General features: G+C 42.8%; 1 protein-coding gene across 1 annotated transcript in view; it reads left to right on the top strand.

Annotated features, from left to right (window-relative positions):
• fam20c (FAM20C golgi associated secretory pathway kinase) overlaps window positions 1-23,574 on the top strand; it is a 42,503-nt gene extending 18,929 nt beyond the window's left edge. Inside the window, exons 3-10 of the mRNA XM_003226520.4 lie at window positions 7,217-7,295; window positions 15,661-15,753; window positions 15,887-16,002; window positions 18,661-18,841; window positions 19,392-19,495; window positions 20,217-20,298; window positions 21,041-21,100; window positions 21,662-23,574. Of these exons, the coding sequence (XP_003226568.2) occupies window positions 7,217-7,295; window positions 15,661-15,753; window positions 15,887-16,002; window positions 18,661-18,841; window positions 19,392-19,495; window positions 20,217-20,298; window positions 21,041-21,100; window positions 21,662-21,914 (968 nt within the window). The 3' untranslated portion in view covers window positions 21,915-23,574. The remainder of the gene's footprint in view (window positions 1-7,216; window positions 7,296-15,660; window positions 15,754-15,886; window positions 16,003-18,660; window positions 18,842-19,391; window positions 19,496-20,216; window positions 20,299-21,040; window positions 21,101-21,661) is intronic.
• The last annotated feature ends 1,494 nt before the right edge of the window (window positions 23,575-25,068 follow it).

Here is a 25,068-nt window from a genome sequence, read left to right as displayed (position 1 = left end):
GTAAACTGGATTTTGTATCGGTCAGAGTTGTGTTTCTCCTCTTGGTTCTCCATCTGATTTTGACTTCCCAGAGGTTCCCAGTTCAGCCATATTATGCATGACTTTCTGTATATATTTCAGATTTCAATACTGATGTCAAAAACACGTAGTATGGTTTTACACAGGATTTGTGCTACATTAGAACAGTAAAGACAAATATCACTTAAGTAAAATAAATGTTACATAACCAAAATAAAATAAAGTGTAAACACTAAACTAATCTGGGAATCTGCTGTTGCAACACATCCAAGGAAGTGGTTTAAAACCAGTATAAAGAAAGATTAGGACTACGGTAAGTACGTTCCAGTCTACTTGGAATACACAAAGCTCATCCCAGAAGCGTGTTTAAGGACACGGAAAGCACCATGTTCCTGTATTCTTCTGTCAGGCCAACAGATTCCATCTTCTGTTCCTTTTTTCATTCTGTTCCAGCCTCTTAAGGGATAATTATATCCTTAAACATTATTTTAACATTGAGCGTTGGCAGTTATTTTATTTTTCCTAGATCCGGGGAGAGGTGAGCCTACCGAGCGCACAGGCAACGGTGCATTGTGGAAATATAATTACCCAAATTAAGACACCAAAAATGGCCATAATTAGCAATTTCTTTGTGCAATTTAGAATTTACATCGATAATAATGCCACCTGTGTGAGCGAGAGAGCTGTTTAATTAGAAACACGGCGTGGTGTATAGCAGTTCGATGCGGCTCCTTAATAGCACCGGGCATCTTTCTTCTTGGACTCGAATGAACAAGACGACGGCCCTCGGTTTCCAAGGGAAGAGATCACACCTCCGGGGATCTTTTATCTCCTTGCGTGCTTCACCCGAGTCGTTTCATCTCTCAGACCCGCAATGCGTTTTGCTTGGGCAAGCGCCGTAATTAAAGAGGCGGCACATGGCGGTGTGGACGTAATTAGCAGCCGATGCAATTCTCAGATTTGGACAATGATTAAATTGGGGAAAGCTGAAGAAAATGGGTTCAGGACTCAGCCTAGAGCGCAAGTTGGGAAACGTTGGCCTTCCCTTTACTTTCCTGCCATTCCTCCCCTCCACTACTTTCCTTTAAGCAAAAAAGGCTGGATCTCTATGGACATATAATGCAGACCTCCAGAACTTGGGTTGACTTATCCATGAGTCAATCCAGTTTGGAACTCAATTATATGGGAGACCCATACAATGTAGTTCTGTTCAGTCCAAACTGCATTAGATAGGTCTGCACCAAACATGGGCCAACTTGGGCTCTCCAAGTGTTTTGGACTTCAACTCCCACAATTCCTTCAGGACATGGACCACATCCTTCAGTACATGGATGACATACTCATAGCACAGGCATGGCCAGCTTGAGCTCTCCAAGTGTTTTGGACTTCAACTCCAACAATTTCTCCCATACGTGGACAACATCCTTCAGTATGTGGATGACATACTCATAGCAGAAGCATGGGCCAACTTGGGCTCTCCAAGTGTTTTGGACTTCAACTCCAACAATTTCTCCCATACATGGACAACATCCTTCAGTATGTGGACGACATACTCATAGCAGAAGCATGGGTCCACTTGAGCTCTCCAAGTGTTTTGGACTTCAACTCCAACAATTTCTCCCATACGTGGACAACATCCTTCAGTATGTGGATGACATACTCATAGCAGAAGCATGGGCCAACTTGGGCTCTCCAAGTGTTTTGGACTTCAACTCCAACAATTCCTTCAATACATGGACAACATCCTTCAGTACATGGATGACATATTCATAACAGAAGCACGGGCCAACATGGGCCCTCCCTCCAGGTGTTTTGAACTTCAACTCCTACAATTCCTTCAGGACATGGACCACATCCTTCAATACATGGATGACATACTCATAGCACAGGCATGGGACAACTTGGGCCTTACAGGTATTTCGGACTTCAACTCCCACAATTCCTTCCAAACATGGATGACATACTCATAGCAGAGAATTGGGCCCTTCTTCCAGATGTTTTGGACTTCAACTCCCTCTATTCCTAGCCTCAGGCCATTTCCTCCTCCCCCCAACCACTTAAGCAGTGTGGGGTTGAATTCCAACAAAAACAAACTTTAAAAGTAAGGTAAAAATTTGAACGCTTTCAAATCAGGGATGACTTTGATACGGGTCAAGGTGGTTGCTGGGAAGGAGAGCAGTTTGGTTAATCTTTACATAACATTACTTACCTTTCCATTCTTTCTTGCGATGCTTAAAGATTGAATGTTAGCATTTGCATATCAATGTGCTCTCAACGTTGTGTAAACACTCTGGCAATCTTTGCCAATGTTCAGCATACACACTGGAGAAGTGGAAGGGTTTGCACAATACATAAATAAATCTGTGCCTCTCGCATTAATACATTTCCAGGACGGGTGGCCATTTATATGCTAACCAATGAAAACGAGAGAGTTGATCATTTCTGCAAGAGCTTCCATGGGATTTTATGCAGGATCTACATCATTCTAGGGCACATTTATGTGTCCACGAAAATCATATGCAGTTTTGTAAGCTTTCTGCACGCAGTACTCCTTAATACACATATTTTGGTACCCCTTAGCATTCCTATATATATATATATAACTAGCTTTGCCCGGCCACGTGTTGCTGTGGCTTATGGGAATCCTTTCTTGGCCAGGTGGAATAGCAGTGAATAGCCTTACAGTCTCAAAGCCTGTCCGTTTTCTGGAGTAGCTGGAGCTGCTTGTTGTATGAACGTAGAGGCATGGATGAGGGGTTGTGCTGCCAAGTTTAGTGTTTCTGGGATGTGTATTTTTGTTGTTTTGTCCTAGGCCAAAATTTCATTACTCTTTTATATATATAGATTGTGCATCCAAGAAGTGCATTACAAAAAATGTAGAGGCTTGAGAGATCATCGTATTCCGATTTACAAGTGTTTGAAAGAATAAGAACCAGTCTAATAAGTCATGTTCAAAGGTGATTCTGATGTGTTGGGTCTTCACCTCCACCTGGGTCTTAGAAGACAAACGTAAACATAAACATGGCCGCCTTTCTGTTGGCAAAGCTGGGGTTTAATTTTAGCTCGTACCCCGGATGGAGGGAGAGTCGATCGGAGCCAAATTAGCCTCGCATTTTGAGGCTTTGTTAGCATGCCGCCCTGAGACATTCCTGGCAGTGGTGACTTAGTGTCATTATGTGGCTTCCTTGAGAACTGTTGACACAACCCGGTGTGCTATAAATCTCTAAGACAATTTTATTTCAGGGAAAGAATGGCCTGCCTCGCTGGGTGACTCCAGATACGCAAACAGGATTGGAGTGGCTTATGTTCCAATTGGGTGGGGAGAAGTGGCTATTGCGAGACTTATTGGTACTTACCTGTAGATTTAGCAAACAGACTAGAAAAGGGACCCCCAAACGTTTCAAGCCGAGGAAGCAGCCTGGCTTTGAAGCTGCAAGGCCGTTCAGTGCTATTCAAGGTGGGCAACGGAGGATCCCCCTAAGTAGGAAGTAGCCTGGCTTGGAAGCTGCAGGGCTGTTCAGTGCTATTCAAGCTGGCCAATGAAGAATTCCCCCTAGGTAGGAAGCATAACATCTTTTTGGTTTTGGGTGTTTTTATGGTTTATTTTTTAGGGTTTTTTTGAGTGAAGAACGAACATTGGATTAGTAGGTGTCTTGTGGCCAAATTTGGTGTCATTTCGTCCAGTGGTTTTTTTGTTTACTGTGTTGGAAAAACGAACATTATATACATATATATATATATATATATATATATATATATATATATATATGTAACTAGCTTTGCCCGGCCACGCGTTGCTGTGGCTTATGGGGAATCCTTTGTTGCCAGGTGGAGTAGCAGTGAATAGCCTTGCAGTCTCAAAGCCTGGCTGTTTTCTGGTGTAGCTGGAGCTTTTTGTTGTATGAACGTAGAGGCATGGAGGAGGGGTTGTGCTGGCGAGTTTAGTGTTTCTGGGATGTCTAGTTTTGTTGTTTTGTCCTAGGCCGAAATTTCATTACCCTTTTATATATATAGATGTTCGTTTTTCCTACACAGTAAACAAAAAAACCACTGGACGAAATGACACCAAATTTGGCCACAAGACACCTACTAATCCAATGTTTGTCCTTCACTCAAAAAACATATATATATATATATATATATATATATATATATATATATATAGTGTCAATATTTATATATGGGTCCAATTCCTTCCGGAAGGAAGAAACCAGAGCGATGGTTGTTCCTTTCCTTTCCTTTCGCTGTTGTTTGTTTTCCTCCCCTCCAGAAATTGCCCTGCTCAGCACTCCTGGCTTAATCTAGGAAATCCACTCCTTCTTGCTCGGCCTGTACGGTGCAAATGGCTTCACGTCCTTTAATTTCTAATTATGTATTTGTTCCTCTGGGAAGGATTGGCGAGGCAAGGGAAGGCCGGGGTCAGCAAAACAGCCCGGCTGGAAGGACTGTTTTTGCTGGAGCGAAGAGAGTAATTAAACTGACCAGATTTGCATAACCTTTGATGATTATGCACGAAAGGAGAGCGGGAGATTAGGAGTTTGCGGCCTTATTGCTCATAAATCGCCAAGAGGAATAATTAAAAGGATGCGGAGCTAATGGGACTGTTTGGGGACAAAACACATTCCTTACCTTAGAAGTTGGAGCTTTGAGGCAGAGTGCGTGCCCTCTAACCGTCCGGATCAACAGTTGAAAGAGGATCTCAAAGTGCAAAAGTAGTTACAGTTGGCCAGCTTGATTAGCATTGAATAGCCTTGCAGCTTCAAAGCCTGGCTGCCAGACTAAACAGAGAAGCCATGGAAAGCATGTGGGCAATTTCAACAGAAAGGAGGAAACCATGAACATGAATGAAATCTAGTAGCTACCAGTAATTAAAAACTCTAAAATCAGGACAGTAAATAAAGAACAACACTCAGAAAAGGGGGGAATTCCAGACAGGAAACAATCACGGCCAGATGATGATGATGATGATGATGATGATAATCCAGCATATCTATCTTGTTTGCTGTGTCATACTATGTTGTGTCAATAATAATAATAATAATAATAATAATAATAATAATAATAATAATAATCTAGCATATCTATCTTGTTTGCAGTGTCATACTATGTTGTTGTGTCAATAATAGTAATAGTAACAACAACAACAACAACAACAACAACAACAACACTATTTATATTCCACCATATCTCCCCAAAGGGACTCAGGATGGATCACAGTAATAACAGTAATAATAATAATAATAATAATAATAATAATAATAATAATAATAAGTAACAAAAACAACAACAACAACAACACTATTTATATTCCACCCTATCTCCCCAAGGGGACTCAGGATGGATCATAATAATAATAATAATAATAATAATAATAATAATAATAACAACAACAACAACAACAACAACAATAATAATAATAGCAGCTTTATTTGTATACCCTGCCTTCTATTATTATTATTATTATTAATTATTATTATTATTATTATTATTATTATTATTATTATTATTATTATTATCTTGTCTGTTGGAGGCAAGTGTGAATGTTGCAATTTGCCACCGTGATTAGTATTGAATGGCCGTACAGCTTCGAAGCCTGGCTGCTTCCTGCCTGGGAGGAATCCTTTGTTGGGAGGTGTTAGCTGGCAAAACGTCGTGAGAGAATGCTTCCGGAACGTGGCCAGACAGCCCGGAAAACTCACAGCAACCCAAAATGGTTTATATTTGGAATTTCGAAAGGATACTTTTAAGGGATGGATGTTTGAACCCGTGGATGCGGAAACCATTGCTTCCAGAGAGCCAGCTGTATCCCTTAGATGTGTGTTCTCTCCCAACATGAGACCCAGAAGAGCTAAGAGTTCGGCTTTGACTCGGAATTACGTTGGCTGGAGGGAGTTGGAAGCGCCTTGTCTGGCTGAGATGCTCCGTCAACTGAAATGCCCTTCCCGTTTGGCTGATCTCAGAGATTAGTCAGCACAGAGAGATCTGCTTGCTCAGAAGACAAGTCTGTTGTCAAAGACGCCAAAAAGGGGGGGATTGAAAGGTAACAGAGCGAGAGAGGCAAGGAAGGAAGGAAGGAAGGAAGGAAGGAAGGAAGGAAGGAAGGAAGGAAGGAAGGAAGGAAGGAAGGAGTGCTGTCACCTCCAGAGCTCTTCCAGCCTGCTAAACAAGCCTTCAGGAACAGAAAGGCCAGATGCGTTTTGACGCTGTGATCTTCCGTGGCCAGAATGAAGGTTCTTACGAAATTCTCGCTTTCCCTAAAGCCATTATCATTCCTTGTAGAATGAGAATACACATGTGTTGTCGAAGGCTTTCATGACTGGAATCACTGGGTTGCTGTGCTCTTGGCATTATGCCGGGAGGAGAGCGAGATAGGTGACCGCCGACAGCACGTGCCTTCCTTGGGCTGTTCTTATGCTGGGAGGAGGGAGAGACATGCCGTGGCTGAGAGCGCTCCAGAGGACTCTCAGCCACAGCTTGCCATCCTCCCCCATCCTTTCTGCACAAGGATGCGGCAGACCACTGTGTCCTTATGCCGAGAGGACAGGGAAAATGGGGAAGGCCTGAGGTAACTGCATCCGGCCTACGGGCCTTAGTTTTCCCGTGCCTGGTCTGGATGCTACCAGACCTCAAATTGCATACCAGGTTGGTTAACTCATGCCTTCAAGTCAACCTTGATTTCTGGAGACCCTATCCTAGAGTTTTGTTGGCACGAAGGAGGTTTGCATTTTGCCTTCTTCTGATGCTGAGAGAGTGTGACTTGCCCAAGGTCATCTTCTGGGTTTCCATGGCTGAGTGAAGATGCGGACTCTAGTCTCCAAGCACCCAAGCCCCAAAATTAAATCACTGTAAAAGAATAGGTCTTTATGGCTCCAAGGGAGCAGCCTCTGGGCCTCGTGCCTTGTGCTCTTGAATGCTTTGGGAGGTGATTGCTGTCCGCTTTGCTCTTGTCCGCTTTGAGGAACTTTGGGCTTCCTTTGCCTTCCTCTGATGCTGAGAGAGTGTGGCTTGCCCAAGGTCATCTCCTGGGTTTCCATGGCTGAGCGAAGGTGCGGACCCTGGTCTCCAAGCACTCCAGCCCCAACATTAAATCCCTGCACTGCATTATTTCACATGAAGTCATCAGTAACATTCTGGCCTGGACGTTGCCAGGTGGAAATCTGTTTTGCAGCTGAATCATCTGTCTTCCTTTTTCCCACAGCGATGAAATCGGGAGGCACCCAGCTCAAGCTGATCATGACATTCCAGAACTATGGACAAGCCTTATTCAAGCCAATGAAGTAAGTGCAAAAAAACCTCCTGTATGATTCTTATTGTCAGTGTTGTTTTCAAAGTGAAATTAGAAATTTGGCAGCATGTTCTTTCTGAGGACCGTCGGTAAACCACCCATGGTCAGTGTCACTCTCAACCAAGCTGTGGCCCAAATGGGAAATGACCAAATTCGACCCAATTTCATGACGGCTTCTATAATAATAATAATAATAATAATAATAATAATAATAATAATAATAATAAATCACACAGTCCTAGGCACTTGGGAAGTGTTCAACTTGTGGTTTTGTGATACGAAATCCAGCATGTCTATCTTGTTTGCTGTGTCATAAAATAATAATAATAATAATAATAATGATAATCCAGCATATCTATCTTGTTTGCTGTGTCATACTATGTTGTTGTGTCAATAGTAATAGTAGCAACAACAACAACAACAACAACAACTGTATTCCACCCTATCTCCCCAAGGGGACTCAGGGTGGATCACAGTAATAATAATAATAATAATAATAATAATAATAATAATAATAATAATAATAATACATCACACAGTCCTAGACACTTGGGAAGTGTTCGACTTGTGGTTTTGTGAAACGAAATCCAGCATATCTATCTTGTTTGCTGTGTCATACAACATCGTTGTGTCAATAATAATAATAATAATAATAATAATAATAATAGTCCTAGACACTTGGGAAGTGTTCGACTTGTGGTTTTGTGAAACGAAATCCAGCATGTCTATCTTGTTTGCTGTGTCATACAACATCGTTGTGTCAATAATAATAATAATAATAATAATAATAATAATAATAATAGTCCTAGACACTTGGGAAGTGTTCGACTTGTGGTTTTGTGAAACGAAATCCAGCATATCTATCTTGTTTGCTGTGTCATACAACATCGTTGTGTCAATAATAATAATAATAATAATAATAATAATAATAATAATAATAATAATAGCTTTATTTGTATACCCTGCCTTCTTCTTCTTCTTCTTCTAATTATTATTATTATTATTATTATTATTATTATTATTATTATTATTATTATCTTATCTGTTGGAGGCAAGTGTGACTGTTGAAACTGGCCACCTTGATTAGCATTGAATGGCCGTCCAGCTTCGAAGCCTGGCTGCTTCCTGCCTGGGAGGAATGGCAAAACGTCAGGAGAGAATGCTTCTGTAACGTGGCCAGACAGCCTGGAAAACTCAATCACCATTCTATCTCCCAAAAGGGACTCAGGGTGGTGAACAACAACTTATGGGTATGCAGAGAGAACTCTGAGCATGTACAAAGCATTTTTGCATCAAGGTGAGGCACAGGATCCATGCTTCCTCGGCCTCGCCAGTTCTCCTTTGAGGCTGTAAACATTGCAGCCTCCCACCGTCTCCATTCAAGAATCCGATGATTTGACAGGGAGATGAGGAATGCTAAACAGACCCTTGAAACCACTTATCCTCCCGACTCCTTTGCTTTGTGCGCCCACTTAAAGGGAGTCGATAATTGAAATTCCATACAGCAGGAACTGAGCACGGAAATGAGTTTATGATTCGGGCGATGCCTTGACACCGATACTGAACGGGTTCATTAAGCCTTCCTTCGGCAGCCGGGAGTCCTTTGGATAAACCCAATGCAGTCAACGAACCATGGCTTCCCTTTGCTGTTGGGCCGGCGTGAAAGGTCCATCCAGATTCCTGTTGTATTCTTATATTTCAATCTGATTCTGCTCATTTTGAAGGCCAATCCCTTCTGGGTTGCAATGAGGAAAAAAAGACCAAGCCTGCAGCAGTTCTCAACTTGGGGGGTCGGGCGTGATGGGGGTGTCAGAGGGGTCGCTAAAGACCATCAGAAAACACTACAACTCCCAAATGTCAAGGTCTATTTTCCCGAAACCCCCATAGGTGGGAGCTGCCACTTCACCGTCCACTTGTGACACCGAGTCCTTGATGGAGTACATCCTCATTCCTTTCTGCACGCTGCTGGAAGTTTTTACGGTGTCGTAGATTCGTTAAAGTAGCTTCCCCGCATAAAGCAGTACCTAAATTTCCTACTCGACAGATGCAACTGTCTTTCGGGCTGCATAGGTCAACAGCAAGCTAGGCTATTAATGGTTGGGGGCTCACTCCGACCCGGACTGGCTTTGAACTCAGTAGTGATTTATTGCAGCTGGCCACTAACCAGCTGCACCACGATGAGAAAGAACAGGCACAAAACGCTGGACTTTTCCATCATTCTGGAGGCACCCTTGGTTTCTCTCCAGTGCGGATGGCACACACACCAGCGCACGAGAGACCTTCTTCTTTCTGTGGAACTTCCCCCAAAGGGAGTAGATTCTTTCCCTCGCTGCCTGTTTCCCTCCAGGGCCAGAAAATATTTCTTTTTGCAACAGCTTTCAAGTCTCTGGATTTATTGTTCGCCTTCAACACGCACCACGCACATGTTTGTTGGCCTTGATACATCTTTGAGCCTGGTAATCTTGTTTTAATGATGCTTCCCTCCCTTCGTCGTTGGCCGCTTGGAGCGATCCCTCCTTGGAAGCAGGCGGCAGCGGGAGATGTGTTTCTGCTCAGAGAAAGAGATCCATACATGAATAAATTTGCACCGGGCTTAGTGTCAAAACAAAACAAAGAGCCATCTTTTCCAGCCAACGTACGCCGTGTTCCCTTCCCGTCATGAAATCCACCTCCTCCTCCTCCTCCTCAGAACTGCTCCGCTCCGTCTTTCTTTTTCTCTCTTTCACGTTTTTCTGCTCCATGTCTCATCCCACTTTGGGTCAAAGCAAGGAGAAAAGCCAAAGACACAGAGGAGGACAGCTTGGCTCTGCAAACCAATATTTACTCTCCACCCGCACTTCCTCCTTCCCAACCTCTTGTGTCGCTGGGATAATTTAGTCACCCTCAATATCCTGCCAGGAAGATGCATCAAAAAGGCAAAGGTAAATATATGTAAACAGCAGCCGTTCTTCTAAGGATGGCAAGAGAGGATGTGGAGACCTACATTCATGCCTAAGGCACATCTTCAAAGCCCTGGAAGCGTGCAAAAGAAGGGAGCAGAGCAAGGTTAAGGTCTGAGGAAGGAGAGTGTGCTTGTTTGTTCAGGTTTGCCTGCCATGCCTTCTTCACCCTACAATTGTGGTCGAGCCTTGCTGAGGAAGAGGCTGCGAATGAAATTACAGGGCGTTGCGGATGGTGGTTGAAAGACCGTTGGGCAAAGGCCGAGGGCTTGAAGGCAGCTTCCGCAGGGAATGAACAAGCCATGAGGATGTTGCCAAAGTGGACAGGCCAAAGAAAGACAGGAAGAGGTACTGGACTCGATGAACCAACGCAACACGAACAGTGGGCGCTTCCAGACTGCGTCAAAATGCAGGTCAAATATGCAGGGCAAGAAAGAATCGTGGTAAAGAAAGGATAGGAATAATCCAAAACAGATCCAGTAGGAAACAATATCCACTCAGGGATTCAAAAGTCCCACGAAAGTCCAAAGATCCCACAGCCCAAGGATAACAAAAAGTCATAAATGCCGCAAGAAATCCATAAGCAACAGATCTCCTTAGAAAACTTGAGCAAGAATCTTGGAACAAGAATACAAAACCCTTCCAAGATGCTTTCATCCAAAACAGAGCTTAACACAAGAAATCAGGCCGAGGTTCTCTCTCGAACAGCAACATTGCCTGAACTGAAGTTAGGGTAAACAACTGGCTGTTAATATACAGACATGAAGTCGTGATGCTTCCCATGGACCTTCACTGTCGGTTTTCCGCATAACCATATTGATCTGCGGAGCTGGCTCTCTGCCCTTAACTGCAAATGAAGATCCTTGCTCAGGTCCGGACCGCCAGGTATTTTCTCATGAGAGCATGAGAGCATTCATCTTCACTTGACCCCTTATCTAATAATAATAATAATAACAATAATAATAATAATAACCATATTGATCTGCGGAGCTAGCTCTCTGCCCTAAACTGCAAATGAAGATCTTTGCTCCGGTCTGGACCGCCAGGTATTTTCTCGTGAGAGCATGAGAGCATTCATCTTCACTTGACTCCTTATATAATAATAATAATAATAATAATAATAATAATAATAATAATACAAATACGAATGCTGCTTCTGCCTCCTGTGACTGACCTTGAAACTCATGCTCATGAGCACTGTCTGGGACAACTACATTCTCTTGGTCCGCATCACTATCGGAAGCGATTTGATTCCCTCGGCCTGTATCGCTTAGAATCCCAGGGAAGCCCACAATCCCTTCTGAATCCAAATCATCAGTGAACCCATCAACCCCTGGCTGTTGTGACGGCAGAGCTACAACACCCTGTGAAGATTGGATTTTGAAAAATGTGGCTCTGTTGTGGAAACAAGGATTGGAGAGGAAGCTTCAGTGGAGGCACCTTTTTGTCATGATAGCTGTTCCAGAGGTGAAATTCCTTTCCTTCCTAGGAGGAGATTTCTCTCGCTTCCTGTTGTCTCACCGCCATTCTTAACTATGTAAATCAGATGTTGGGGATGGCCTGTACAGTAATAATATCGACGACCCTCCAAAAAGTGTGGAGCAAGACAACCCTGTTAAATCTCAGGCTGAAACCATACCTTCTCACGAGGCACTGGAGATTCTCCATCCCAGGGTGAGACAGAGAGGCCATCACGTTGACGTGTCCAAGCAGAGAGGGAATCCACGCAGAAGGGAATGTGCTGGAACGCTGGCCAAGCTGCCTGCTCGGCTTCATGCTCTCTTGGCACCCGGGACGCTGTCTGACAACTTGTGAGCGGGCACCACGCCATTCAAGCAGATGGAGACCCATCTTCTGGCAAGAGGCTGATGCCCGTCTGTTCCTCTCGCGTGAGCGCAGAGGGCACGGCAAGCCTCGTCGTGCTGCAAAAAAGCCATGGATTCCTCCCTCGAGGTCAAACTCTGACAAGGAATGGAAGTGGAAAGACTTTCAGGTCAGCGGCAGGAGAGGTTTCGTTGCGTTTTGGGCTCACCCGGGCTTGAACCCACCATCTGTTTTGGGCTGATCTATCAACACTTTGTTATTATTAGACAAGGTTGTGAAATGATGCCGAAAGAGTTCTCGATCTGGACTGGAGATGGGATGAATTGGGACGAAAGCCCAACATTGGGAGAGGTCTACATTGACACCGCTTTCTGCTCTTTGATGTATTCCTGATAATGATGGTTCTTACGTTCCTATATAGTTGTGTAGGCTTCCTGTTGGTTTTTGTCAATCCATGAATTCCATAGGGTTTTCTTAGGCAAGAGAGGGTTTTGCCAGTTAGTTCCTTCCTCTGAGATATATATCTTAGACTTTTCATTGGAGATGTCCCATCCTAGTACTAACCAGAACTGACCCTCCTTTGCTTCCAAAGTGGTGCCATTAGGTACACTTTTAATGTGTGACCCTTGATATGGAATTTATAGAACAGTGTGGATGGATCTACCCTGCCATATCATCCACATTATCGGCTATGACCTGGATTAGATGAGTCTACACAGCCATATAATCCAGATAATCTGGATTTCAGATTGCAGTGTAAATTCTAGCCTTAGTCAGCAGTCCGTTCTTTGGTCATTGGGAGGAAATCGATGGAAACGCACGGAAAAGGAAAGACACCAGAGAGCAAAAAGATAATGTTTTATTGGGCTAATTTTTGCATTTCTTGTTGGTCAAGCGTGTAAAATAAAATACTGCTGCGGAGACATACGTCTGATTAACAACATCCGATGCCTTTCGGTGCCGGCACTTCACCAACGTCGCTCTTTTTGTAATTTCGAGATGAGGCGGAATTGTTGTATCACTTGGATATCGTGGAGGAAACATCTCATCATTACATCTCTTTTTTTCCCCCCGACTGTAAATTCAGTAGCATATCTTCCAGGAGGTGATTAAATTCCTGCTGTGACACATAGTGTATTTTGTGCATCTTTTCCACGTCAGGGATGTATTTATCATCCTCGAAGCACACATGATTTCCCCCAGCTATTATGTTAGTAACATTCGCTATATAAATAATGGAGAACGTGGTGTCAGGGGTTTCCTCTCCTTCTTAGCTTTTTCAGGGCTATGGTGTTATTTTTGAAAACCCCACAATTTTTGAAAATCCTGATTTTTGAACATTTCCTCCCAATGACCAAAAAAAGTGCAATTTCCAGGCATAGAGAAACAAAGCATTCCCATACAAACCCACACTATCTCTATTTTCCTTTTTTTTTAAAGATACTCTAAATGGCAACAGGTTGTATCTCTCATTGTAAAATATTTAATTTGAATCAAATAATAATAATAATAATAATAATAATAATAATAATAATAATAATAATAATAATTTATATTCCGCCCTATCTCCCCAAGGGGACTCAGGGCGGATCACAGTACAAATACATGGCAAATATTCAATGCTGTTTGGACAGAAAGGACAGAAAAGAACAGACAGAAAGGAGGTAAGTTGTCTCAAAGTCGAGTTTCGATGTCTTGGAGGTTGAGTTTGGATTCAGTCACAGAGGTGCTGTTGCTCCGTTCTCTATGACGAAGAGCCATCAGGACTTCCTCCTTCCTCCTTCCTTTTGGTCACCGACATTTCTGGTCTTGTTCTTTATAGTGTTGTAAAATACCTCTCCCCTAATTAGTGGTACCTAATTTCTCTACTTACAGTTCTAAGCTGTTTTTTAACTGCTTAGGTAAACAATGAGCTGGGCTTGACGGTTGGGTGCTCACCCCGACCAGGCTTCGAACTGGACACCTTTCGGTTGGCAGATCTTATTACTGCTGGTGATTTACTAGCTGTGCTACAGCCCAGCCCCCATTTCTTTTCTCTTCGTCTATGTTAGTGGTATTGATGAATGCTATCATTTCATAGCCACTAGGGTTGTGTGCGGATTTTGGTTACTTTGGTTTCTTCGGTACTTCGGGAACTCCTAACAGTAAGGGCCCTCCTGGTAGGAAAACCCGCCTGACATGAAAGCAAGCGGGAGCTGCAACCCCCTTTCTGCTTGGGGTTTGGCTTCCTTAGAGCTGTTTCTGCTTTCTACTCTAATAATAATAATAATAATAATAATAATAACCCATGCCAAAAGATCCCAGACAGCATTTGGAAACAATAGACATTGACAAAATCATGATCTGCCAACTGCAAAAGGCCACCCTGCTGGGATCTGCACGCATCATCCGAAAATACATCACACAGTCCTAGACACTTGGGAAGTGTTCGACTTGGGATTTTGTGAAACGAAATCCAGCATGTCTACCTTGTTTGCTGTGTCATACAATAAAATAATAATAATAATAATAATAATAATAATAATAATAATAATAATAATAAGTTTATACCCCGCCTCCATCTCCATCTCCAGTCAGCGTGATCTGTCCTTCCCTGGCTCCTGTCTAAACCAACTCCGAGTAACCACACCACTCTCACTCCCGTTACTCCCTCGAGGGAAATCTGGCCCTGCTTGAGAAAATCTCCAACTCGTCCCTACTTCTTTGAGTCTCAATTCAGAGAAGAAACTGGCATGCAAATTCCTATCACTATCGTCATCTTCATTACCACCTTCACCTTCATCCTTGGCCCTTTCTCCAGCTCAGCCCATCCCACTTAGTGTTCATGCGTTGATGCAAAAGACCTGGAATCACGTGAAAATTACAAGGCAGGGAAGTGTCATAAAATATAATGTACCAAAGCCAACCCAACCTCTCCTCTCTCTCTTTTTGTCTCTCTTTCTCTCTCTCCCATTGCAATGCCAAGGCTGAGACAAATTAAACATTTTCTCCCCATGGCGCTAAGAGGCACCTCAACCTTCGCTGCGCATTCAAGAATGTTAATAGCGGCAGTAAAACAAGTTCAAGGGTGTGTGTTCTTTTATTAGGAAATGGCACCTCGGAGGAATCAGACACATTTAGCTCTAGGGTGTGATTATGCTGCCACGGCCACGTGCCGGCTATCATGGTTGGCATAATTATTGGATGTCTTTGGGATTTTCAGCAGAGGTAGATGAGCTGCTTCTTCTTTTTCTTTCCAAGGGAAGCAAGTTGCCGTGGCTGAGGCTGTTGGGAATGGTGGGAGTTGAAGTCCAAAACATCTGGAGGGCCCAAGTTGGCCCATGCCTGATCTAGCTTGTCATTGATGTCAGTTAGAGGTGGAGAACGTTTCTCCCCAGAAATGCTTGAAAGGTCAATGACCAGAATCTCCTCCACCAAGAATGGCCGGTGGTGAAGAATCCAGCAAACCAAAACAGCTGGAGAACCAATGTTCCCACCTCCTGATATAAACAGCATGGATTAAGACAGCTGTGGACAGCTGTTGGCGCTTGATGGTCTTTCTGGAGAGCAATCCAAAGAAACCAACTAAGCTTTTGCCACTTGTCTTTCTTTCAGGCAAACGAGAGAACAGGAAACCCCGCCAGACTTTTTTTATTTCTCCGACTACGAAAGGCATAATGCTGAAATCGCAGCGTTTCACCTGGACAGGTAAGGAGCATGCCTGTCCCTTGTTGCCTGCTTCTGAAAACCCTCTTTGGTTCCATAGATTTCCCAGTTCTCCAGAGCAGATGTTAACATCTGTGGGATTTTCATGGTGTCTTTCTTACTTTCTTTTTTTAAGAATCCTGGACTTCCGCCGTGTGCCACCTGTTGCGGGCAGATTGGTGAACATGACCAGAGAAATCAGGGATGTTACCCGTGACAAGAAATTGTGGCGGACGTTTTTCATCTCCCCAGGTACAAGCTTAGTGTCTCATTTCAAACATTTCTAAGGTGGCTTTCATAAGAATGCATTCCAGGTGTCTGGAAATTCAATGATGGACCCGTAAAAAGCATTACTTGCTCAATAATAATAATAAATAATAATAAAACTTTATTTATATACCGCCCTATCTCCCGGATGGGACTCAGGGCGGTTTACAGTCATAAAAGCAACACAAACATTACATAACAACGTAATAACACATTATTAAACAAAGTAAAATAATACAATTATAACAATAAATAACACTTACATGACCAGATCAAGGGGACGGGAACCATAAACCCAATATATTAAAATGTATCATTTTAGGCTAGGGAAATCTTGTGCAATATATTCGGGCCCAGAAGGAAGCCCATGGAAAGTCATTAGCAATTGGAGTCACACTGGGTCTGCTCGTAAGGATGACTGAGAATGGAAATAAAACAGGACTTTGTTATGGACTTCAAGGCACTTCCAACCCTATCACAGGTTTTCCTTGGCTAATTTATTTATTTATTTATTTATTTACAGTATTTATATTCCACCCTTCTCAGGGCGGATCACAATGCACGCATTCAGTGCCATTTTAGACATACAAGACAGACAGACAGATTGAGGTATTTCAGCATTTTCCAACTTCGGTGCCTGGAGGTTATATTCGATTCCGGCCACAGGGGGCGCTGTCACTCCATCTGCTATGACAACAAGCAGGGTTTTTCCTCCTTGTTCTTTGATCGCCGGCATTTTTATAGTGTCGTAAAATACCTCCCCGCTTTAAGCTGCCCCTAATTTCTCTACTCACCGCTCAGCTGTTTTCTAACTGCTTAGGTGGACAGTAAGCTAGGCTAATGGTCGGGTGCTCAATCTGACTCGGATTTCGAACTTGCCAACATTCCGGTCGGCAGTGATCTATTGCTGCTGGTGATTAACCAGCTGTGCTACATCCCGGCCCTGGTGGGGTTTATATAGCTCTTCAATAAATTACAATAAAATAATTATTGTCAGCTTCCATCCTCTTAAAACATCAATGATGTTACTCATCCTTCTCTACATAGGCAAGCAAGCAAAGGTGGGTTTTTAGTTCCTTCTGAAAGAAGATTTCTTTAGATTTCTTAATTGGATTCTTCATCCTAACCAAAAAAAAAAAAAGTTTCAGAGACAGGCTGTATTTTGAGAATTATATAAGAGTCTGGGAAAGACGGTTATCTTAACTGGCAGGATGAGCCAAGTTCCTGAGTTTCCCCCTAAAATGGTGCTTTCTGAACATCGTCCAGGCTGTTCCTTAGATCTTGACATCTCTCTCTCTCTCTCTCTCTCTCTCTCTCTCTCTCTCTCTCTCTCTCTCTCTCTCCGTGTGTCTCGGTGTCCAAAATCCCTTATTGTGCTTACATTCTTTTGCAGATGGAGCTTCCCTTTCTCCCTCTTTACTCTCCTCCTTCTTACATTTATTTATATTTCCTCTTGTTTCCAGTCTGAGACTCAAGACGGCTTGCAGCCGTTGAGCGAGACAAAGCTAGCTAGTTGGGTACATCAATCTCAAGAGGCAGTGCAGGGACTCAGTCCTATCCAGGATGCTTTGGGATGCATCAGGGCGGGTTCATTCAAGAATTACTTTCCTTAGAATGGATTAGTCCTTTGTTCGAAGAATCTTGCCTGGAAACACATGGAAATAGGGTCGGTCGATACACACCGCTGTGTTCCGAAAAGAAAAACTAGGGGAGCACTTAGACCTAAACCTGAAGAATGGAAATGGGTCAGTAATTATTTAAATGTGTTTCTCCATCCTTTTGCAGCCTGGGCTTCCTGCTGTAACTCCAGCCCTTTAATGAATGAGGTGTAATTTAGTAGCAAAAAGAAACATATTAACAATGTTGGCCATAGTTTTTTTGCCGAAGTAATTGAAGCGGTAGTTTGCCGAAATCAATGTTACATAGTGAGTGAGTACTGAGAGTTTTGTTCACAGTAACCAATCACGGAGGTTTATGGATTTTTACCCCTGTTGTTTCCACCTCCCTTGGGTAAACAAACAATAGCATATCTGTTCCATTTACCCAGAAGAGCAAGATTTAAGGTCTCTCCATTCTTTTGTTGGGTATATTTTCGATGGTTTTCTCTGTCCAGGTTTTGAAATTGCAGAAGAGGAGGTGATGATGCAGATACAGTGAAACCTCTACTTAACAGCATTCCAACTTGAGAGTGCTTCAAGTTAAGAGCTGTTGCTTGGCCCAGGTTTTGCTTTGACATACAAGCAGTGTTCTGAGTTAAGGCACCAAGGGGAGCACTAGGGTGAGAGTCCGGGGCTTCAGGGCTACAAGGGAGCTGCCTCTGGGCCTCGTGCTCTTGTCTGCTTTGAGGAACTTCGGGTTAGTTGGTTTTGTGTGGTTTTTATTCCTGGTCTGTTTGGTTTCATGAAGAGAAAGAGGTAGAGAGAGAGATCAAGTGGTTTGAACCCCTAAACCGCCCCTTGACTACGGGCTTGCTCTCTGATGGCATCACCCAGTGTAGTTTACTCCTCCTGTGCTCCTCTAATGATATCACTCTGTACCTGGAATAGATGAGAGTGCCGTTTTTCTTTTTGTTTCAGGTAGCAAAATGTCTTGAGACGGCCTTGGGAGCAGCCCTCCTCACCATCTTTCCCTTTCTTTTGGTAGCCAACAACATCTGCTTCTATGGCGAGTGCTCCTACTACTGCTCGACGGAGCATGCTCTGTGTGGGAAGCCAGACCAGATTGAAGGCTCTCTAGCTGCGTTTCTGCCGGACCTTTCCTTGGCCAAGAGGAAGACCTGGAGGAATCCATGGAGACGCTCCTACCACAAACGCAAGAAAGCAGAGTGAGTATTAAAAAACTGAGATGTCAAGGTTTCTACTCTACCTTTCCAATGTTGAACCGAAAATTGTAATCATAGGTCTTCTTCAATGGGACAACTAACTTGTTGAAACACCTTCACTGGCTACTAGGTTGAATCCAGTATGCTGTTTCTCACCTATAAATTGCCTGGATCCTACTTCAGTTAACAAAGCCTCCAACAAATTGAATTTTTTGGGGAAAAGTCACGATAAGAAGGGGTTTTGCACAAATTTTCTTCATTTTGCACATTTCTGGACTTTTTGCAGAATTTTGTACCCAAAAAGGAAAATCCCCAGAATTTTTACAGACTGATAATCCTGATCAACGTCAGGAGAGAATACTTCTAGAACATGGTCGTACAGTCTGGAAAACATACAACAACCCTGAGATCCTGATTGTTTCATTCTCTCACAAGGGGGGAAATGGTCGCAATTGTCATGTTTTTTCAACATATTTGGAAATTCTTCTTCATCAAGACTCTGAATATTGGGGAAGATTGTTCTCATCCCGAGCATTGACATCCTTTTCTCTAGGTGGGAAGTTGATCCAGATTACTGTGAAGAAATAAAGCAAATCTACGACAGAGGGACTCGGATTTTGGATATAATGGATATGACCATCTTCGACTTTCTCATGGGTATGTTTTCCATTGCCTGAAATGAAAACGCGTTGTTTGAACTGAAATAAAGTAGCTGCAAAGATTGTTCCTGGCAGAGCAACTGGGTGAGAGGTAGACTTAGTCCAACTTCTATCTCAGAAATGGAAGGTAGTCATCATCATCATCCTTCCATAATAGGGGTGAATGTCTTCTTCTTCTTCTTCTTCTTCTTCTTCTTCTTCTTCTTCTTCTTCTTCTTCTTCTTCTTGGTTATGATGATGGTGGTGGTAGTGCATAACTGTTGATCTGCACATGGGTTCAGAATGCCAGGTAGAGATTTGAGCAACCTGTATCCAAAATGTTTGGAACCAAAAGTCTTCCAAATTCCCACAATTCCAAAATCCAGAACACCCTTCCATTCAAAACGATCCATATGGAGGATAATTGAGATAGTGACAGCTTTGCTTTCTGGTGTTTTGGTGCGCAAAAACTATTTCAAAATATTGTACAAAATGACCTTCAGGCGATGTGTATAAGATGCACATGAAACATAATTGAATTTTGCAATGAGAGCTATCAAATCCATATTTTATGGGATGGCACATGCTTCTCTTCAGGAGAGAAATACTGCACATCTTTCTTCCAATTTGAGTGTAACTTGTACATAATTTGCCTCTTGCCAGACATACCTGCAATGTTGCTGACCAAGTACTTTTTACTCAGTGACATGACTTAAGAGTATATTTTTTCCCCATCGTAGGCAACATGGACCGGCATCACTACGAAACTTTTGAGAAATTTGGAAATGAAACCTTTATCATCCACTTAGACAATGGAAGGGGGTAAGTTTTCTAAGGCCAGCAATTTAGAAGGCACGATTCAATAGTCTAATGTAGTTATTAGGTTGTTTTTTTCTAGAGGGAATGAAGGTGTATAAATCTCAAATTTGTGTTTTACTAATGTTTGGGATTTTATTTTATGTTATTTTTAATTTTCATTTGCGCGTGTTTTTTGTTATTTGATATCATTCTATGTTTGTTTTGTATTTGCCTGGGCTTTAGCCCCATGTAAGCCACCCCAAGTCCCCCCAGGGAGATGGAGGCGGAATACAAAAATAAAATAATAATAATAATAATAATAATAATAATAATAATAATAATAATTATTATTATTATTATTATTATTATTATTATTATTATTTCCTAGAGGTTTACCTGCCTCATTTTATGTCAGGGATGAACAACCACAGCACACCTTGAGGACAGTGCGTTTCCAGACCAGGAGTTCTCAAAGCGTGCTCCGCGGAGCCCTTTCAGAAGCTAAAGTTTCTTGGAGAGCCCCAATAAATATTTATATATTATATTATATTATATTATATTATATTATATTATATTATATTATGTTATATTATCTCGGCTGGTAGGGGGAAGGAAAGGGCCTAAGGCTGTTAGGAATTGTGAGAGTTGATGTCCAAAACACCTGGAGGGCCCAAGTTTGCCCATGCCTAATTTATAGTCCCGAAAGCAGGGCATTGGATCAAATTCCTGAAGACTTTTTGTTTTCTCATTCTCTGTTCTGTCACAGGTTTGGAAAATACTCCCACGATGAACTTTCTATCTTGGTGCCTTTGAATCAGTGCTGCAGGTATGTTTCCCTGGCTGTTGTGATATGGGCAGCGCATGGGCAAAGGGAGGGTTCGAGCCACGCGATGTGTGCTTTCGTGATTCAAATCTGTGGAGTAATGATGGTGGAGATCTTCAAGGAACTTAGAAAGAAATGAGAAGACCATGACCACCACCATAAGTGAAAGCAGATGCAGTGGTGATGGCATGATCGTCGGCATAGATGAAAATCTGTCCATCATTATTATTATTATTATTATTATTATTATTATTATTATTATTATTATTGTATGACACAGCAAACAAGATAGATATGCTGGATTTCGTATCACAAAATCACAAGTCGAACACTTCCCAAGTGTCTAGGACTGTGTGATGTATTTTTGGATGATGAGTGCAGATCCCAGTAGGGTGGCCTTTTGCAGTTGGCAGATCGTAATTTTGTCAATGTCTATTATTATTATTATTATTATTATTATTATTATTATTATTATTGACAGTCATGTTGTTGTTGTTACGACAGTCAGAAATGTTGATTCCGTCCCTATTCCAAGTATAATCCATCGTCTTCCTTCTCTTCTAGAATACGGAAGTCCACTTACCTGCGGCTACAACTACTCGCCAAGGAAGAGTACAAGCTGAGTCATCTGATGGAAGAGTCTTTGCTGAAAGACAAAATTGCTCCCATTTTGTACAAATTGCACCTGGAAGCCATGGACCGGAGGCTCCGGATAGTCCTCAAGGCCGTCAGTGACTGTATAGAAAAGGATGGCCACAGCAACGTGGTTGAGAATGACTTTGTCTCTGACACGAACACGATGATGACCAAGAGGTAGTGAAATCGCAAGACCCGACTTTTTATTAAAAGAAGAAAACCAAGAAAAAGAGGAATCACACACAAAAGAAACAGTCTTGCGAAAGACTGTGTATGCCACTTTGTGAATTCAGTGAATTCAGCAATTGCAATCATCATTGTTCTCCAAGTAGTTTAAGGTGTAGACTCTTGACGAGAATATAGGTTGACGACGAGCAGCTCGTGTCACCGGAGGGACGGACTTTGGTGGCCGTACTTTCTGTTGGAGCTGACCTTACACTTTGCCCAACCTGCTTTCCTTCGGCTCTAACTTATTTCTTCCCTTTGCCCATTGAAGGCATTGGATTGAGCTTCATGGGAGGCGGAGCTTCTGGTAAGCCCTGCCTCGCGTGGTCTTGTTGTGCGTTTGTCACCACGTTCTACAGAACTGCGGGTGTGTGTGCACACAGTGGGACCCGCATACGAGCCATACTGGATAAGGCTTGTGGGGAAATTATGGTAGATAACGGAGCGGGCGGACAGGATTATCTCTCTGTGTGCAAACCAAGAAGGAACATTGGGTTGTCACTCTTCTTAAATCAATCCCTGGATTCCAGACGCCTGGAACGACTGCTTAGCGACACTCGCCTGCCCGCAACACGGCCCCTCTCCTTTCCTCTTTCGTTTGTACAGAAAGCAGAGCTTTATTTAATATTTTGTATTTATAGAGAGGGGATGGTTGTGTACTTTTACGAAAAAATGCAAACCTACCTACCAAATTTTATTTTAAAGAGAGGAATCAGGTTAAGGATTCTATAGGGAAAATAAATGCTGGCATTGAGATAGAGCACACTGTTAAGCGCAGGCCTTGGCAGACTTACTGATGACCTATCAGCGGGTGGTTATCTACATCTATAAGGAGGACGAAGGCATCCATCTTCCTCTCTCCTGTGTGACTCAGTCCAATATCTGCCTGCCTTGTATGTGATTATCTGATCACTTAAGCGGCTGAGAAGGGAAAGGAAAGGGCCTGAGACCAAGAACTGTGGGAGTTGAAGTCCAGAAGCCTATTTTCCATCGATGTCTTGAACCGGTATACTTTTATAACGAACTGTAACACTTGTTTTTTCTCCATGTGCACATCCACAGTTTCTTGTGTTGACCTTCCCGTTCTTTCTTTGGTGTCGCCTTGTTTAAATCGTTTCCTTCCCGATCTCCCTTCTCACACACCTCTTCACCACGAATCCATCTCAGACTGGTTTCTTAAGCCAAAAAAAAGAAGGAAAACACACTTCACAACCATAGTACGGCCAGGCAAAGTTACAATGATATAATCAGAGGGTGGGGGAAATGAAAAATAAATCAAGAGTGTGATCATTTGCGCATTGACAGGAATACTTGAATGTGATTTTACAAAGTGATGTTGCAAAACAAATGACAAATGGTACTATTTATCCATACGAAAGCAGCCGCTGTTCTCTTTCTAGACTGTCGTAGCAGGGCTGCTGCTTTCCCGATTTTTGCTTTTGATAGATTCCATGTAAATATATACATATACCGGTTTAAAAAAAAATGAGGGTGAAAAAAAAACACACAAAAATCTGCTTTCGGCAGCAATAGATTTACTTTTTGCAGCAGTTTTCTTTTTGGTGGATTTGTTTGCAATGTGGTCCCAGTGCAATAAAGATATTGGCAAATGTGTAGCCAGAAAGTCTATGCGATTGTTTTGCTTTCTGGACCAGTGGTGGGAACTTGGGTCCATCAACTTGTCTTTGCAGCAACGATAACAATAACACAATACACTCGGAGGGACTCAGAGCAGATTGCAGGATACGTATAAAGCAAACATGCAAACATGCCTTTTACACAATGAACAACGACATACAATACACAGACCAGGTAAAGGTCTTCTCCTTTCATCTCCAGCGTCTGGAGGCCATGCTCAACTTTGGCCATGGAGGAGTGCTCTTGTTGCATTTCATATCACTACTGATAGCTGGGACTCCAAGAGTGCGTTTCAGGCAGAGTGTAACCTCATCTAACACGGATTTCCAGATCTGTCCTTCAACTGACCAGGAGGACCTTTTTCTCGTCTGGATTAAGCCGGTTTGCTTCCATTCAGTCCATTACAGCTACCAGGCACCAGCTTAGCACAGGGACTGCTTCCTTGGAATTAGGTGGAAAGTGGTAATAGAGTTGGGTATGATCTGCATATGTGACACTGCACTCAAAAACTCCGGATGACCTTTCCCAGCAATTTCATGAATATGTTGAGCAGCATGAGGGATAAAATGGAGCCCCGAGAGACCTCACAAGCCAGGGGGTAAGGAATCAAACAGGAGTTATGTAATAACCCTCAGTGCCCTCTGGAATTAGAAGGGTCTTCATTGTCCAACAAAAAGTCAGCAAAGAGGGAGCCATCCTAGGAGGGAATCCCAAACTTGGGGCAGCCACCCAGAAGCCTTCTCCTGTGTTCCCACTGAATGTTCACGTGAAGTTGGTAGGACCGACAGAAACATCTCCCACCAATGATAGAGATGGGTCAAAGGACAGGCGGAGAGATCGTCAGTCTTCTCTGCCAAAGGGATTGCCTTAGACCCGTGGTAGGGTGAGCACCCATCAATTAAAAAATAAATAAAAAATAGCCCCTGCTCATTGCAGACCTAGCAACCCGAAAAATAGTTGCATCTATCAAGTAGGAAATGAGGTACCACTTATAAAGTGGGGAGGCAAATTTAACTAATTTACGACGTGGAATGAAGAAGTGCCGTCACAGTGGATGATGAAGCAGCTGCTCCCCCCTGTGGCCGAAATCAAACATCCCCTCAGGAGAAGGTTAAATTGCCTCTGCGTCTGTCTCTGTCTCGGTTCGATGTGTTTATGGGCATTGAATGTTTGTCCTATATGTATATAATGTGATCCACCCTGAGTCTCCTTCGGGATGAGAAGGACGGAATATAAATACTGTAAATAAATAAATAATAAATAGGCCAAATAAGTTTGATAACCACTGCCTTAGACCATCAGAAATGTGTTTTCTGATAATCTTCAGCAACCCCTCTGAAGCCCCCTAATGACCCTCCCCAGGGGTCTCGACCCCCAGGTTGAGAAACACTGCATTAAGTTGATTTTCTCTGCCAAGCTCAGAATCCACGCAAAGCTATGGATGCTGGAGCCTCATCCCGAGAGAGCTTCAC

Source organism: Anolis carolinensis, unplaced genomic scaffold, assembly GCF_035594765.1.
Source record: "Anolis carolinensis isolate JA03-04 unplaced genomic scaffold, rAnoCar3.1.pri scaffold_13, whole genome shotgun sequence".
NCBI classification, from domain to species: domain Eukaryota; kingdom Metazoa; phylum Chordata; class Lepidosauria; order Squamata; family Dactyloidae; genus Anolis; species Anolis carolinensis.
This window is presented reverse-complemented; position numbering and strand designations above follow the sequence as displayed.